At 45.2% G+C, this 18,197-nt stretch overlaps 1 protein-coding gene across 1 annotated transcript in view; it reads right to left on the minus strand.

Moving 5' to 3' along the window:
* The window catches only part of BRWD1 (bromodomain and WD repeat domain containing 1), a 2,503,800-nt gene that overhangs the window by 2,380,734 nt on the left and 104,869 nt on the right, over window positions 1-18,197 (minus strand). The window contains exon 8 of the mRNA XM_086935423.1: window positions 4,116-4,337. Within this exon, the coding sequence (XP_086791549.1) occupies window positions 4,116-4,337 (222 nt within the window). The remainder of the gene's footprint in view (window positions 1-4,115; window positions 4,338-18,197) is intronic.

Here is an 18,197-nt window from a genome sequence, read left to right on the forward strand (position 1 = left end):
AAGAAGCCAGTAGTCCTCATCCAGGCATGGCGGCTGAGCACCACTGTTGTGGAAATTGCCTTGCCCTGCGAGTCGGCGGTGTCAAGGCCACATCGTATTGTGAACTTTGCTACCTCTCCCCTCAGCAATAGCCTTCGAGAGCATTGTCCACGCCTCCTCCAGACACTGAGGCAGCACTTGCGCCACCATATCCCACACAGAGGGGGAGGAACGGCCCAAGAGGCATGCGGTGTTCACAGACCGCAGCCCTGAACTGGTGAAAGAAAAAAATCTTCCCAAATTGTTCCAGTCTCTTGGATTCCCTGTTCGGGGGTGCGGTAGGGAATGCGCTCTGGAAGTCAAAGCTTGGACAACCAAGCTCTCAGGGATGAGGTGTTGGGAGAGGAAAATGGGGTAGCCCGAGGCAGGGCGATGGCGTCGGGCCACGTTCCTATCCACAGGAGCCCCTGTGTTGGGCCTGAATCAGGTGCCCACAAGAACGTCAGAAAGTGCCTAATTAAAGGTGGCCGCCGGCTGAAGCACTTCTGTCAGAAGGTTAGTCCTGATGGTCACGGTAGGGAGTTGGAGGTTGAGGGCCTCCACCGCCCTACGCAACACCACTGCATAACTTGCACCCTCCTCCGTAGCCATGGTAAGAGGAGTGAGCATGCCTGGGTCAGGGGAGGTGTCCAGACCACTGGCATCCAGCAATTCCTCTGCCCAGTCCGGGTCATACTCACACTGAGGTGTGAGAGGGTCCTCAGACCCCTCCCAGTCCTCCCCTTCGCCCGACGGCTGATGTACAGACCTAAAATAAGGATGCTGGACATAGGGGTAGAAAGGCCACAAGCGGCTGAGTGTCCATGTCGGGGCTGAAACCGGGGGAAGACGTTGTCCAGTTCCATGGGAGATGTCGGAGGTGGTGCCGGTGGGGTCGACGTCGGTGGAGGTGTAACGAGGTCAATCTGCATCAACCGGGATCCAGGCCTGGATTCTTGGGGGCCAAAGAGGCGGACCATGGCTGACAAAGTCCTGTAGCTGGGCTTGAGTCGCCGACGGACCCGGGAAGGGCGGGTAAGTCGACAGTGTCACCGTAGGCTCTGTAGGATCCGCGCAAGAGGCACCACCAGCACCCTCAGCCGCGTCCCGAGACAGGCGAGGGGAAGTCGTTGAGCGATGACGCTTCTTCGATTTCTTGTGCTTCGTATTACCTGACCCAGAGTGCAAAGATTTCGATCCTGAAGAACAATGGTGATGGCTCCGCGACCGGTCCCTCGATCTCCCACGGGATCGGGACCTTGAGCGGCGCGGAGCTGACTGCCGGACTTCAAGCAATTTCGGCTTTCCGATGTGCAGGGGCACTGCTGACGAAAACTTTCCAGATCCAGTCTGACACCTGGGGGTAATTCTAAGGTAAGGATTCTATCACTATGTGTTTCTTTCAGATAATAACCATATACCTCCAAAAAAAAAAACATCCTCTTTACTTAAGGTCCTTATGAAGTTTCTGGCTCCAAAAACTCTTTAAAGCTGAAGGCAGAGATTCCAAAATGTTTTTTGGTGCAATAATGTTTAATATATATATTAGCTGCTTTCTTTGCTCTTGGTGACTGGAGTGCATAAAAGAGGTCTCCACACTACTTAACTTGGCATGATTGGAAGCCAAAAGTATCAAATACTTACTTATCCAAAAAGGTGAACAATGGGTTTTTGAACCTCAAATGCGTTTGAAGGAAAGCACTGATGAAGTAACTATTGGGTCATATTTGTTCCTACAAGCTCTTATTCATGGTGCACTGTGTGGCTTCACTTTTAATGGATGACTGGGGTCTTATAACATACTGTCTCTAAATACCCCATCCCTCTACCATTCTTTCAAATCATGCAATTCTGGTTGCATGTAAAACTAAAAATAACTCTTGTTTGGCCATCAAAAAACTTTGTATTGGTAAAGCAGAGTACGCAGATTCAGTCTCATTCGGTCAGAGCAGGAACCTTTGAAGCACTTCATACTTCACCCCCTGCCCCCAACTAAAATAGCATTTGAGAGGATTGGGGAATAAATCCAGTCTTAAAATATGCTCTCCTTTGGCCTACGAAACTGCATTGAAATCTGGGTTGCCAAAAAGGCTGTACACATTTTCAGCAAAAGGCTGGACAACAGAACCTGGTTTGGGGCCTCCTTCAGTAAGCTTTAACTGTTTCGCAAATGGTGGGTTGGACAGGTCCTATTGATCCTCAGGTAATAAACTGGTTATTTATCAGGGAAGTATCTGGATAATGCAGGTGCCCCTGAAGAACACAGACCTTTATATAGTTTGTAAATAAACACCACTAATCGGCACTCTTAATGTTAATGTTAATGTTGTGCACTAATCGGCACTCTTAGAGCTACAAACACATCTATATGACATACTCCAGAAAACACTTAAACAATAATGCTACGTGTGTGTAAGATAAATATATTCCCTTCAAAACCAGCTCTCCAGCATAGGTACTTTCATTACTTCATAGGTACTTTCATTACATTAGAACATTTCCCTTTGCCATATCACCCAATTCTTAAGAATACTCCACTGCCACTTTAAAGCAGCTGAGAATCACCAACTCCCAGCATGAATTACAGCAGCAGTGGATTCGACAGTTTGCTGTGATGTTCTAGTGAAGTAAGAGATCCAAAATCAGGTTCACGTTCTAATGGTCCCATGATGGAGGGTAGTGGGTTGTTGGCTATTAATAAAAGTACCCACGATGGATAATTGATTCTTTTCTATCATGATTTTCATTATTAGCAATAAACACTGAAATATTCAGTCCAATCTTCTCCACAGATGAGATGCATGAGGAATGGAAGGAAGAGTAAAACAATCCGGATAAATTGATATTCATACCTTCCAGTAATGTAAAGTAGAAACAGAGGTAGCCTCACAAACCACTACACATTCAGGAGAGACATATTGTGCGGATACAAAGATACTGATAAGGAGGTGTAGGAGCATGTTAATTAGTGGTGAACAGTTTATTTTTTATTCACAAGACAGATAACTATATACATTAACATGCTAATAGTTATACTCCAAGAACACGCTTAACTTATAAATGAGACAGGAGGAAAAGGGAGCTTAGACCATTGTAATGAATTTTAAGAAGTGTTAATCGTAGCTTCAAAAGGTATACACAAAGCTTAATGACCAAGCTATTCTATAATATTCACTAATAAACAGACACAAAATATATACCTTGTTTGATAAGCTATACATCTAATCTCTTAGCTGACTAATTTGATTATTCCTTTAAAAAACAATTCAAAAGATATATTCTGATGTTACCTATTAGGATCCCTCACATGGGTTTGATTATTTCAAGTCTGCAACTTGAAGTGGATAATTAAGTTACATAATGTCACAATGTGCTTGAAAATGTTGATGCAGTAAAGCTAAGTTTAGATTATATCCGCTATTGGGTTTTATGCTCTTTCAGAGATCAGGTCACTCGCTTAACATGGGGTAGTGGGGATAACAATTACTTTAATATGAGCATCATACAGGCATAATAGATTGCAGATCCAACCAGTTCCATATTTTTGAGGGAAAGCATGATAGGGCAGGGGTAATCAAGGGTCAGCATCCACTATGATGTACCCCTAAGGAACCAAAACGTAAGTACCTGTATCTTGAAAACAACCAATCACTGTAAACTTTTTTAACGATGGTACCAAGGGAGCAATACGGTTTCACCAGGTCCCTCTAATGCTTATGAACTTTCAAGCAAAGACTATAGCTTCAGCAAATAAATGTGCTCCATTCAATGCATTTACTCTGATGCCTTGGGAGGAGTAGAATTGGACGAGGGACAGGATTGCTATTCAGTGTGCAACCACACCCGTCAAACTAGAACAGATACTCATCAGAACTCACCATTTCTATCCTGCCTTAAGTTGTGTCTTCAGGTGACAGTTCTGTTGCTCAATAGTACATCAGCAATTAAAGCATAAAGTCAATTTCCAGACTTCTGTCACACAACAAATTTGTATGGAACAGAAAATAGTGGAAGGGCAAAGACCCAAGATGCTATAAAAAAAAGTAAAGCACATCCAACTTATAATGAATTGAAGAGGAGTTAAAGAAAATATTTACCTGCAAAGAGTTAACTGCACCTGTGTGTCCCTGGAGTACAGCAACTGGGGCACAGGTTCTCAAGCACCAAACCCTGATAATTTTGTCACAACTTCCAGCAGCAATGAGTGTATTTTCATAGTTGACAGCCATATCAGAAATCTCAGCTGAATGCCCTCTGAGTGTAGCAAGTAAACGCCCATCACAAGTGGACCATATTTTCACTAAACAATCATCTGAACCCTATGAAGAGAGACAAATACAACCTTTAGAACTCAAACCAGAAAAATACTGCAATGTAAAAAAATATCAACTGCAACAGAGGTAACGATTAACTGATTATGCTGCCTCTCACCGCCATTAATGATCTCATCAATGCTCTCTAGAGTGGCAACTGTATACGATTTCTAAATATGGAACTGAATACAGATACATGACTCCAGTTTGCGGCCTCTGCTATCAAGACAGGTGTGTTCTAAATTGTCACCAAGGGTCTTGCTTTTTAGTTCTGAACACTAAGCCTTTAGAAATTTGCCAATAACTAGTACAAAATAGGCACAGAAGTAGCAATATTACCCACTATAAGCAGTATGATAGCAGTAGTGAGGGAGATTGTCTCATTGCTCATATTTAAACCAATGTGTCAGGTCAAATAACTTATTTAGAACTAGTACTCAAACAGCAAGGCATAAAGAATGTATGCTGAACAAGAAACAGTTGCACTATTAATTAGCATTATTGAGGGGAGGTGCATCATGACCCACTAGATGTGAAGAATCCTCATATGTCCCCACACACAACAATGGTAATGAATAGCATACATCTCAGACTCTCTCGCTGTGTTAGTGACAGTGTGTAGAGTGACAGTCTGGCTAAGGTCTGAGTCATAACCCAACTAGAGCTCGCCAGACTGAAGCTTGCACAAATACAAGAGGATGAGAGAATTTTAGGGCATGAATCCAGTCTCAAAATGTGTTCTCCTTTGCCCTAGGAGACTATAGTGAAATCTAGGCTGCTAAAAATGCATTGCGGTTTCTGCTCACGGTGGCCCAGTCCCATTTAGAGTGATCTCATTTGCCCTGGTTAGTAACAGTGCCTTTAGGGGTTGTACCCCTATCACTTCCAGGTAGGCTCTTAATGGCGTGCAAAGAAGTGTTTCCATAGGGTATGTAGACTCTCCTAGTGGGCTCCGCCTAGCCACATACTATGCACTCTATGACAGCCTCAACTTTAGAACATTTCTAAAACAGTAGTTTTTGTAAACATTTTTAATGGCATTTCATCAGCTAATGCATACAATTTAATATTCAATCAATATACAAGTAGTGTGTTAGGGTGATGGTATTAGATGTCTTCAATATCAAAAAAGGTGTGTATGTAAAGCATTTTTTACATAACATTTAGTACAGGGTTGCAGAGATGTTGTAGACACTTCACTTTCACATACATTCATATTGCAACGCTGATAAAGTGCAATTTTTAAGATAATATAGCTCACGAATTCATTTAAAACTAACATAATACAAAGTGAACAATTGCTTGATGGCACTAATTGAGATGAGAGGTACCCGAACCCCGGAAGTCGTTTAGCTTGGAGCAGGGAAGCCGTACATTTCGCATCTGATTTTATCCTCCAAGTTGCATATCCTCATAAGCAACAATATCAGGTTTACGTCTGTCTTAATGATAGAAAAAAGCACGATTTGAACAAGAGTTGGTGGCACATTCACTGTGCACCTATTCTCTATGGAGGTAAAGCTCCCTTCTCCTTAATGGTTTTAAGTATATTTAATTCTTTGATTGTTCTGGTGGCTCCAAACAATGCAACTATTATCATGAGTACCAATTAATAAAAAGGTATTTTCAACCTAGTACGTATCCTGAAGAAGGTTCCATTTAAAAAAAAGAAAACTAAAGAACGTTCTACATCTTTTTAGAAAACTCTTGTCCCGAAGGTGGTGTCTGTATCAAGTTACACCGAAACGTAGCATCAACACTTTTGTGTAGTTTTCTTCATGTTTTTCAACACTGTGTGTTGTAATCTATGGATTGTTTTAATTACATGTTTTTAATCCATGTCTAGTATTTTGATCAAAAATCAAGTATATTGAGTAAATTTGGAATTTGAATTTCATTGTTTTTATGTTTATTTAGCGTGTTTCATCACTGTGCATTAAGATATGATTTGTTATAATGCATCAGGCTTTTTGTTCAACACATGTTCCCATAATCTGTACCATGGACCTTTTTGTTTCCTGTCGTTACCCCTTCCAGAGTATCATAGAATATAGGATTCCTATCCCTTTTTAGGTCTCGCGCATATCATTGCAGTGCGCAGCACTGATTGAGCAGTGAGAGACTTCTTGTAGGGGGTTTCTAAACTAACCTAGGAATTGTACACGCTTGTGTGTGTGCTTTTTGTTTTGGCCCACGCTACTGGCCTTTGCATGCGTCTTTTTAACAAAGACAGCACGCAATTGGTCAAAGGCGGGCGCATTGCTCCGCCCACTGCTGATTGGTGTCGGTTACCCGCAGGCCCGACATCTGTTTTGCATTATCGTGCCTGATAATGCAAAACAGATGACTCGCTGTGGCGCGTTCGCATGCACCACTTGCGTGCTTGTTGGCTGCACGACGTGTGCAGCTGGCGCAGGGGCTTGGTTAATGGAGGCGCATGTTTTATTTTTTGTATTGCGCTTTCACTCAAACTGAAAGCGCGATGCAAAAAATAAACTCAGACCCGCTTTTGCCTCCAGTTCCGCTTGTTCTGCTTAGGCCCATAAAAAGCGTTCCTGCTTCGCTGCCTACTCACGCTGCTCCAGTCCCGCAGTTGTCAGATAGCAGGCGTTTCTGTGCCACCAACGACCAACCACCCCAGCTCCGGGACATAGCAGATTCTGGTAGTTTTATTAATGGTTTGTTTTAATCTAATGCGCCAGGCACCAATTACAAAAGCCGAGACCAAGAATGGGTGACGTGGATCAGTCGGCAAGCAACATTTGCAAGTGTTCTTTAACTTGTCTGTTAATGTATTTTCATTTTCTGTATGGTGCTAGCATCTCTGTTTTTAAGTGGTTGAGTGGTGGATGCTTGCAAGGGTCCAGAGAATGGCAGAGGGGTTTAAACATGCAGGCAATGGCAGTGAAGCAATACTGCATCTTATACCAGCAGGGATGTGAGCGCAGGCCATGGAGCGCAGTGTCAGGTGTAATCCTGCTTTAACAAGATTGAGATATAGTGATGGCAGAAAGAGTGCTCCAGGCCCACATGATCTTATCAGTCCCCCCACTCATAGTAGCACAGCTGGCTTTAACCAAACCTTTCTCACATTCTTGCGACCTTCCAATTGCAGACTTTTTTTGTTGGTATTTTGCCCCTTCGCTGCCGTTCACTTTCGTTTACGTATTCCACCCTTTAGCACTACATTTCGTAAAGTCTGAGCAGGCATTCACGGCCAGCCACCATCACGCCCATTCACCCTCACCCACCTCCCCATCGCGTGCCAGACCCATGGCAGACGAGGCGCGCGAAGAGTCCGGCCATGTTGTACCACATTGAGCACGCAAAGGGTTCTCCAGCAGGAGATGCTCTGCAGCCTGGACCCCAGCCTAGCTGAGGTGACGGGAATCAGTCCAGGTAATTCATCAGTTACTCTTCCAGAGCAGGACTTCCGGTGTCAATGGAGAAGGAATGGAATGGAACGTGACTGCAAAGACATCTCACATACACAGCACCAGTGCTGGGTGCGTTTACCCTGTAGCCAGGCTTTTTACACCACTTACAGAGCAAAGAGTGTAGTTTGTGCACTCTCCTGGAAGTGCAAATATTTTGTACTGGTTGATGGTGCTAACTTCCGTTTAATTGCCCTGCCCAATAGGTGCGGTTTTTTCAATTTCTGTATATATGTTGATGGTCAGTACATATATGTAGCATGTTTGGCACATGCTTAGGCCTGTATGAATTCAACACCTAGGTACTTTCTTCGATTCACATTTATTGTCACTTTTTGGAACATATAACCATACCCGTTTTTCACTTCCCTTCCTTTACACCCTCCCAGAAGCTCTCTCTCCACTCTCTCTCGCCAGTTACTTTATTCTGGAAGGATATTTACTACTGGTGTGTGTCTCGGCTGTATTATTTTAAAAAACGCAATTCTAATCGTGAGGCTTTCTTAGCTTTTAGACTAACTAGGATAGTTTGTGACTATTGCATGACGTAAATGGAAACGTGTGTTTCCATTTACTATCTAGTATTTAGGACCCTTTTTCTTACCATGATTCTCATTCTTATTTTAATTTTGTTCATCTTGATTTCGTTACTTGCATTCCCTGCTGAGTCCGTACAATAATCCCCTATCTAGAAGGGATCAAATCGCTGCTAACAGTGTTATTACGAACCCTCTAATGTGATGTCCGAGCTATACGCTACAAAGTTTGTGTTCTGCAAGGACATTATTGAATCACAGTGGCATATCACATGTGAGCACTGAGCACTTTGTTTTCACTTACACAGAAAAAAGCATACAAACACATCTCTATATTTATTCAATATACCATTAAACTGTTTAATAGTTTTTAACATTGAATGTTTAGATGAACATTGTTTTCCGCATTTCATGAACTAGGAACCCATGTTTCTTTGAAAAAATGATTTATCCCCGGTCGCTATAGACTTATTGAAAGTGTCTCTTCAGGCCCAGAGAGTGGTCCTTCCCTTCTGTCTATCTTCGTTTACTCACTGTTTAAGATTAACTCCACTAATCTTAGTGTATTTGTGCATCTTGCATTCTGCAGCCTTGTATGGTTCTCATTTCCAGCCATGTATGTTCTCTGTAGTATCGTATAATACTAAAGACAGTGTGCCCTACAAGTATGGTTGTGTGTAACTGCCCTCCCTCAACCCATGGTTTGTGGAGAAGGGTTGTGTGTAGTCTGCCACTCCATCCGTGGTTTGTGGTGAAAGGTTGTGTGTAGTCTGCCACTGCACCTGTGCTTTGCGGTGAAGGGTTGTTTGTAGTGTCATCCCACCCGTGCTCTACAGTGAACTGTGCCCTTTGCACACTGTTGTGTGTAGTCTGGCTCTGTGGTGCAGTTTGCCCTCTATGCACGGTTGTGTTTATTCTGCCACCACACACTTGCTCGGAGATGAAGGGTTGTGTGTTGTCTGTCACCCGTGCTCTGCGGTCCCCTATATTTACGAAGCAAGGCTAATATATAGTCATTGTTTTCAGGCCCCAAATCAGGTCGGTTCCTGCATCTTGAATCAACTGCATTTTTCTTATCAAACTAATAAGCACGGCGCCGTCTACACGGACACCGCGCTATGCAATGCAATAGGTGTTGCTTTTGGTATTGTAAATAACAATGCCTTTTATTTTTTTAAAGGCATTACCATTTACAATGTTAATAGCTCAAAATAATGTCGTTGCGAGACCTATTACATTGTAAATGCTTGTTGATTATTGCGGCATAGATTTGCAAATTTAGCGGCACAAAAATTTACATTTACTGGCAATATTGTGGCACCTTATTTTACTCTGCTAAAACAGTTTCCATTGATTCAAGGCTGAAAATGAATGACTTATTCATTTTCAGCCTTGAATCAATGGAAACTGTTTTAGCAGAGTACTCCACTTTGAAATAGGCATAGGGACGTCACTCACTCACTCACACTAAAGTAAGCCCTTTTCATTACTGTGGGGTAGAGGCATGTAACTAGCACTTTTGTAATAAGTTAAATGAGTTTGGCAATATCGAAAGTAGTAAACTTACTCCAAAATTATAAATTTACTCAAACGTGTGTTACCTTTGTGAATTAGGCCCATAGTGTGCTTATATTGCTTTAATGTTGGTGATGTGTGCTTTCTATAAGGCATAGAGAGGACAGGGGCCGCAATGAATAAGTCTGAATTGACTGTACACTGTGCCCGAAAAGGCACCGATTTATACTGAGAGGGAGTGAGCTGTGGAGAGTGTTGCTGCTTAGGGGACCGAATGGCTCTTATTTGATCCACAAACTTACTTTCCAAACACAGTTAAGCATGTCAAAGGCAGGGAAACTTTCCTATCTTAAACATCTTCACGCATCTTCAATGTATTCTACTTTATTACATTCGTATTAAAACTAGAATTTCTGATGTGGTAAACCTATTTAATTTGGGAGAAGCCTGTGGTGCTGCTGATTTAATTAAATTATTCCTTCCAGTTGAAGGGAATGTGTTGCATGTTGCTGACGGGAACAAAATGGTTATATTTGTTTTGAGAGATGTAATTAGTGGAGCTGCCACGATTGGAGTTAAAGGCCAGGTCAAGTTGTCCGCATGCTCTTGGGATTTTTCCATGACGTATACCGCATCTGCAAAACAAGCATTGGGAATGCAATAGGTCTCGCATTAGGAAAGTTTGAGCGATTGGTATTGTAAATGACACTTTTTATTTATGTGTTGGTTTTGAAAATAGCAAAATTAATAGCTTTGTCAGTTACAATGTCAATAGTTTTAACTTTCGCAAATGTGACACCTATAGCATTTGTAATGCAATGTGTGTTGTATTTACGTGACTTAGATGTATTGATATTACAAATAACAATGGCTTTTAATTTTGTAAATAATTAATACTTAAATAAAAGTTATGGTAATTTATAATGGCAATAGCTTAAACGTTTGTAAATAACTTTCGTGAAGATTATGTTCAGTGTATTTTATAGTGACAAAAATCCAAGAACATTGCATTTGCACCTACACACACACAGAGCCACACACAGAGCCACACACACACACACATAGATGTGGTGGTGGTGGATCTGGGGATATGGTGGTGGTGGATGTGGTGTTGGATGTGGTGGGGTGGTGATGGTGGTGGATGTGGTGGTGGCGGATGTGGCGGTGGTGGATGTGGTGGTGGTGGATGTGGTGAAAGTGGTGGTGGATGTGGTGGTGGATGTGGAGGATGTGGTGGTGGATGTGGTGGTGGAAGTGATGGTGGTGGATATGGTGGTGGTGGATGAGGTGGTGGTGGATGTGGTGGTGGTGGATGTGGTGGTGGTGGATGCAGTGGTGGTGGTGGATGTGGTGGTGGTGGATGTGGTGGTGGTGGATGTGGTGGTGGTGGATGTGGTGGTGGTGGTGGATGTGGTGGTGGTGGATGCGGTGGTGGTGGTGGATGTGGTGGTGGTGGATGTGGTGGTGGTGGATGCGGTGGTGGTGGAAGTGGTGGTGGATGTGGTGGATGTGGTGGTGGATGTGGTAGTGGATGTGGTGGTGATGGTGGATGTGGTGGTGGATGCGGTGGATGTGGTGGTGGTGGATGCGGTGGATGTAGTGATGGTGGATGCGGTGGTGATGGTGGATGCGGTGGTGATGGTGGATGCGGTGGTGATGGTGGATGCGGTGGTGGTGGTGGATAGGGTGGTGGATGTGGTGATGGTGGATGTGGTGGTGATGGTGGATATGGTGGTGATGGTGGATGCGGTGGTGGTGGATGGGGTGGTGGTGGATGGGGTGGTGGTGGTGGTGGTGGATGGGGTGGTGGATGGGGTGGTGGATGGGGTGGTGGTGGGGGTGGGGGTGGTGGATGTGGGTGTGGTGGATGTGGGTGTGGTGGATGTGGCGGTGGATGTGGCGGTGGATGTGGTGGTGGATGTGGAGGTGATGGTGGATGTGGTGGTAGTGGTGGATGTGGTGGTGGTGGATGTGGTGAAAGTGGTGGAGGATGTGGAGGATGTGGTGGTGGAAGTGATGGTGGTGGATGTGGTGGTGGTGGATGCGGTGGTGGTGGATGCGGTGGTGGATGTGGAGGTGGTGGATGTGGTGGTGGTGGATGTGGTGGTGGTGGATGCGGTGGTGGTGGTGGATGCGGTGGTGGTGGTGGATGCGGTGGTGGTGGTGGATGTGGTGGTGGTGGATGCGGTGGTGGTGGAAGTGGTGGTGGATGTGTTGGAAGTGGTGGTGGATGTGTTGGATGTGGTGGATGTGGTGGTGGATGTGGTAGTGGATGTGGTGGTGATGGTGGATGTGGTGGTGGATGTGGTGGTGAATGCGGTGGATGTGGTGGTGGTGGATGCGGTGGATGTAGTGATGGTGGATGCGGTGGTGATGGTGGATGCGGTGGTGATGGTGGATGCGGTGGTGGTGGATAGGGTGGTGGATGTGGTGGTGGATGTGGTGGTGGATGTGGTGGTGGTGGATGTGGTGATGGTGGATGTGGTGATGGTGGATGCGTTGGCGGTGGTGGATGCGTTGGCGGTGGTGGATGCGGTGGATGGGGTGGTGGTGGATGGGGTGGTGGTGGATGGGGTGGTGGATGTAGTGGTGGTGGGGGTGGGTGTGGTGGATGTGGGTGTGGTGGATGTGGCGGTGGATGTGGTGGTGGATGTGGTGGTGGTGGTGGATGTGGTGGTGGATGTGGAGGTGATGGTGGATGTGGTGGTGGTGGATGTGGTGGTGGTGGATGTGGTGGTGGTGGATGTGGTGGTGGTGGATGTGGTGGTGGTGGTGGATGTGGTGGATGTGGTGGTGGATGTGGTGGTGTTGGTGGTGGTGGATGTGGTGGTGTTGGTGGTGGTGGATGCGGTGGATGTGGTGGTGGTGGATGTGGTGGTGGAAGTGGTGGTGGATGTGGAGATAGCGCATACTTATGGCATGACTAAAAAAAAAAGCAAGCTGGTTCTGAGACGCTGCGGGCTCTTAACGACAGATTAAATCAGCAGCATTCCTGGATTTCTTAAAGTTTGTCGGAGGGGAGGGGGGCCGTGGGCTTTGCAGCACAGAGCGCACAGCGAAGAAAGTTGTGCTGTTTCTACTCCTTGGAACATTCGTGCTCAAAAAGCATATTTTACTGGAGACACATTGATGCGATGCTTACAGCTTGTAAGCTAAATCAACACAAAGGTAATAAACACCCACTTGCAGCATAAGACAGACCAAAAACCATATAGCTTTTCTTTCAACTTGGATGCATATTCGGCTCTGCAACTGAGAGCCAACATAGCAATTTTAGAAACAACGGATAATGGTCTAAGACAGCTGTCAAACTGTCCTTATAATTCTTCAAATTCACACATACAAATGGACAGACAGGACACGTGCGTCAATGACGACACCGCAAAGGTAGCAGGATAAAGAAACGTAATGTGTAAACACTTCAGCAAATGACAAACGTGAATCACGAGATATCAAGTAAATACATCTACTCCCAATAATGAACGCACGTGCCGACCCTGTCCCAGAAGAGGGTAACTGTACTGCAGAGTAGTATCCAATGGACTGCAAATGACTGGAAGTGATTATGTGCATGCCCGCTTTTCCAAAGGGTGTACTGGCAAATGTCAACAAGTCAGACTATTCTGAGCAATAATTTAGCAAACCAGCAGTCGTATCACATTAGCAGAGTCACTCTTCAATGAACCTGCATTGGCACAATGTAAGGTCATTCATCTCAATGGTGCAGCGCTGGCACTTATTACCAATAACGTCAGTTTTTAATACACCAATTTGACGACCTTTTAACAATCGTCCTTTAAAGAACAGATACATAGGCATGGCGATTATGTCTTTAATGGACCAGTACGGCCATTTCTCAAAAATATCATCTATAAGTGTACAGTAATGGCACGTAAAAGATCTACATCTGCTTGGCTAGTGAGTACACACATTTCCGGCGCTGTAGGTCATGAGAATCGGTATTCGTGGCTTAAACCATCTCGCTTTACATAAAAATAGGTTTGTCATAGCAATCCAGGAAAATGTAGTTCAAATCGAGGTCTCTGGCGCTGTAACTACATGGAAAAAATGCTGCTGCATGTACGGAATATTAGGAATGTGTGATATGCGCATGCTAGTGAGAGACTGCTACATAACATGGTAATTCCGTTTTATGCACAGTCAGAACATGAAAGAAATACTCACAATAAGGTTGGTACCACCGCTTTAACATACGACCGCTTTACATGCACCAAATACAACAACAAACAAGCTACAATATAACAAGACCGAGGGCATTGCTGTGGGGAGGGGGGAGAAGAAATGCGACACGGCGGGCATGGGAGGGGGCGGAGCGGGGAGAGCGGCGATGAAGGTGTGAAGCAGCGTGGGAGAGTGATTGATGGGCGGGGCAGCGCTGGGGAAGCCTTTGATGTGGCCTGGCGGCCGTGGCGAAATGCTGCTGGCAGTGGGAAGGCTTGGGCTTGCTCGTCCACTAGGAGTCACGTGACTCTCGTACACTGTCCAAAATCCGCCGAATTCGCCTGTTAGGAAAGGAATTTTCTGGGTTAGCAGTAATAGGTTCGAGTAAACTCGACCTAAACAGTTGATGGACAGCATTCAGGACAATGTCATACATTCACCCCAGTACAGAGATCTGGGCCTAAATCCATCGTTTTTTGCACTCCACACCACCCCAGTTCAGACATGGCCATATGCAAATCAGCCTTGACCCTGTGCCTCATGGGAACAGTCCGGCCCGAACTGCCAAGCCAAGTCTTCCCTGGACCGGAATCAAGCATCCTAGGACCGGTTTCTGGCTATCAGCGGTCATCAGCCAGGATAGCTTGACTCCAGACAAGGCATGGCTTGGCAGTTCGGGCTGGACTGTTACCATGAGGCACAGGGTCAAGGCTGATTTGCATATGGCCATGTCTGAACTGGGGTGGTGTGGAGTGCAAAAAAACGATGGATTTAGGCCCAGATCTCTGTACTGGGGTGAATGTATGACATTGTTCTGCATTCTGTCCATCAACTGTTGTTTTTGTATACCAAATCTGTTCTAGACTATTTGCCGGTCTAGGTCAGGTTGCTTTGACACAGTGCACTGTTGCATGCATTAGATTATGCATAGTGCTACATGCTATCTGGGCGCCATGAAGGGTCTCAAGAGCCCAGTGTACTGTCTCCGTATCACATTCGAATCTGAGCCCATATACTTCTCTGAACCGTGCAGCAGCGCACCGGGCTCTGCCTGTGCCCAAATAAAAGTGACCGGACCTAGACTAACAAATATTCGAGCTATCCACCGAGCCTTACCTCGGAAGTGAGGCTTGTCATACTTTTAAGTATCCTCAGACTGACAATGTGGCGTGCACCCAGTCGCACACAACCCAAATTGTGCGTCTTAGTCTGGCTGTGACTCAAACGATTCTTTATCTAGGAAGAGCGTCAGAGGCCTTGGGCTGTGGCATGGGCATGTGATGTGTGCCGGAGCAGTCCTTCAAGAGGCTCCCTAAACATACATTTTGAGCCATGAGATATCATTGCGATATTGTTAGTGTTGAACTAAAAGGCGTTGATGCTCTTAACTTTACAGTGAAGTTGTAGAAACAGTTTGTGTACTGTATCAGAGGGCCACCCTCAAAGCAAAAATGGTGGCGTTGGAGCGCATTGTTCTTTCCTTCCAGCCAAAAAATGCCCTTTTACCTGGCTACACCTATTACTCATGAAATAATATTGTGGACATCAAAAGATGACCACAAGAGGTCCTAGTGTCCCAAAAGTTGGGAATTGTGAGGTGAAAAGCCCTTTGTCAGCCTCATAAAAAAAAATACACATTTCGCTCCAGTTTTGTAAACCTCACGGCATTTTTCCAAAACTGCCGATTTTGCGATTTTTTTGCAAATCGCAAAATCCTGGAGGGTCTGAATATTGGGTGTTAGACATGGCATCCTTGGTGTGGTTTCCAGTCTTTGCCTCTACCTCCTCTATTTTTAGAGTGTGATGGACTTCGTTCTTTGCTGGTTTAGGTGCTCTAGGCACTTTACCACTGCTGATCAGTGCTAAAGTGCAAGTGCTACCGCTGCAACTGTAATTATGATTGGTTATCCACAATTGGCATATCTGATTTACTGGTAAGTCCCTAGTAAAGTTCACTATGAGTACCCAAGGCCCGTAAATCAAATGCTACTAGTGGGCGAACTGTGCAACCCGCATGAGTAGCCCTTTAACCATATCCCAGACCTACCACTGCAGTGTATGTGAAAGGTAGGACATGTATTGGTGCGCTTTGCATGCCCTGATAGTGAAATACTAACAAGTTTGTTTTTCACTATTGTAAGGACTAGCTCTCACCATGGCTATCATTGGAACTGCCTTGTAACATCTTCCACATGTAGCTTTGAATTGGGAACAGCTAGAGATCTGGGGCCATATGTATAATTTCGGCGTTTGCGATCGCATTTTTGCAAAATGGTATGTATGATGCAAATCTGATTGCAAAATAAGGAATCGCACAATTTGCGATTCCTTATTTTGCGATTGCATTTAAGGAATCACAAATTTTGCGATTCCTTAAAGGCAACGTAAGAAACACCCAAAAAGTGCATTTTCACCTTAAGGAATAGCATATTACCACCAACTTCAAGTTGGTGGTAATTTGCAATTTCTTTGAAAAATGCACTTTTTTGCATTTTTCAAAGTGCATGTGACGCACATACATGTCCTTAGGGCATGTATGTGTGCCACATGTGCACCCATGCTTATTTCAGGGGTGCAACAGGGTGTCCTTTTGACACCCTTGCACCCTTGAAATTGCATTCTCAATTTGTGATTCGCTAATTGCTAATCACAAATTGAGAATGTCTTCCCATTCATTCCTATGTGCCTCTAGGCCCATAGGAATGAATGGGGAGGTATGCCTTAATTGTGAATCGCAATTTGAGATTCGCAATTAAGGAATTTGTAGGATTCGCTAAATTTTTTGCAAATCCTACTTACATAGCATTTTGCTATTCTCAAATAGCGATATGCAAAAAATTGCTATTTGAGAATCGCAAAATGACTTTTTGATACATATGTCTCTTAGCCAGTCCCCACCACTGTTGCTAAAACCAGGCATTGACGGATCATGTGACGCATTTCTGTTGGGCGTCGGTCCCAAACCCAACCAATCCTTGGCCTCTGTATGGATTAGTTTCTTTGATCTGCGCTTCTCACAGGCCAGTGGGTTGGGACCGTGTGAGACAGAGGTGCAGTCCTGAGGCTGACCTTCAGAGTTTGAGTAAAATGTAGCACTTCGAAGCACCCAACATGGAGCACTAAGAGCTGTACAAAAAGGAAATTACTCCTAGGGACGGTGAACACCGTGGATGGAGTTTGTGAGATCCCTTTAAGGGCGTCTTGGGTCTGGCCCTAGTAACATTAATTAACGGGCTAGACTGAAAATCCACAAAGTGCTGTATTCTGTAAGGATTCACAGGTACATACATAGAACAGTTCCTGATAGGATTAAGGAATCCATCAGGTGATGGGCTTAGGGGACCACGGTTGTACCTCAAACACTTTGGTGGTGTTTAGCCGCTGGGTGAGACTACCTCTTGAAGGGCTCCTAACATTTGAGCATGGCCAACGTACTTCTATTTCTTGTACAGCGAATAAGAAATCGCTTCTTTTTAAGCCGTGTGCCAGGATGCGCTGCTGCAGCACTGTGAATTTAAGTGCTTAAAATGTGCACTGTAGGAGGAGGAGCTTCGCGGGCAAGCAAGATGGCCGCGTAAGCTCGGAGCTCCGAAGACCCTCCGCATAAATCCTGGAAGAAATCCTGATCCATGGTGGTGGATTCTAATTGGCGAATGGTCGTAGACACGGGATCCACTTTCCGTTTCCAAATCCGACACTCCTTGACGAAGTTACGTCGTGTCGAAATCCGGTGCCAGGGGCACACCATTGTCCCGGAGATGGCCGACGGCTGCGATGACGCAGGGCATGATCGATATGCTGAGTGAGCGCCTCCTGTTTCGGCTGGCGGAGCGAACGTAGCCGCAAAGTGGCCTGTTGCTGACTGGACATTTGTGGTGGCTACGCTCCACATTTGCTTGTGTGCTTGAAGTGATATCGGAATACTACCCTTTGTTCTGCCTAGATCCAACATGGCTGGCAGGGGTGATTCTGATAGAACGGCGAACCGGGCCAGCAGGAAGACGGTCCAACCTCAGACCAACAAGATCGACCGGTACGCCCAGCAAAGGACCTCGCCAACTGTTGTCGCTCAATCCAAAGACTCTCTACGTGCGGGTTCGCCCGATGGGTCGGAGCCCACACTCCGTGACATCATGGGGGCTATCGCTGGCATCAGAACAGAGATGCACAAACAGCACGAGGTCCTAGCGCATAAAGTG

Source organism: Lissotriton vulgaris, chromosome 8, assembly GCF_964263255.1.
Source record: "Lissotriton vulgaris chromosome 8, aLisVul1.2, whole genome shotgun sequence".
In the NCBI taxonomy this organism is placed as follows: domain Eukaryota; kingdom Metazoa; phylum Chordata; class Amphibia; order Caudata; family Salamandridae; genus Lissotriton; species Lissotriton vulgaris.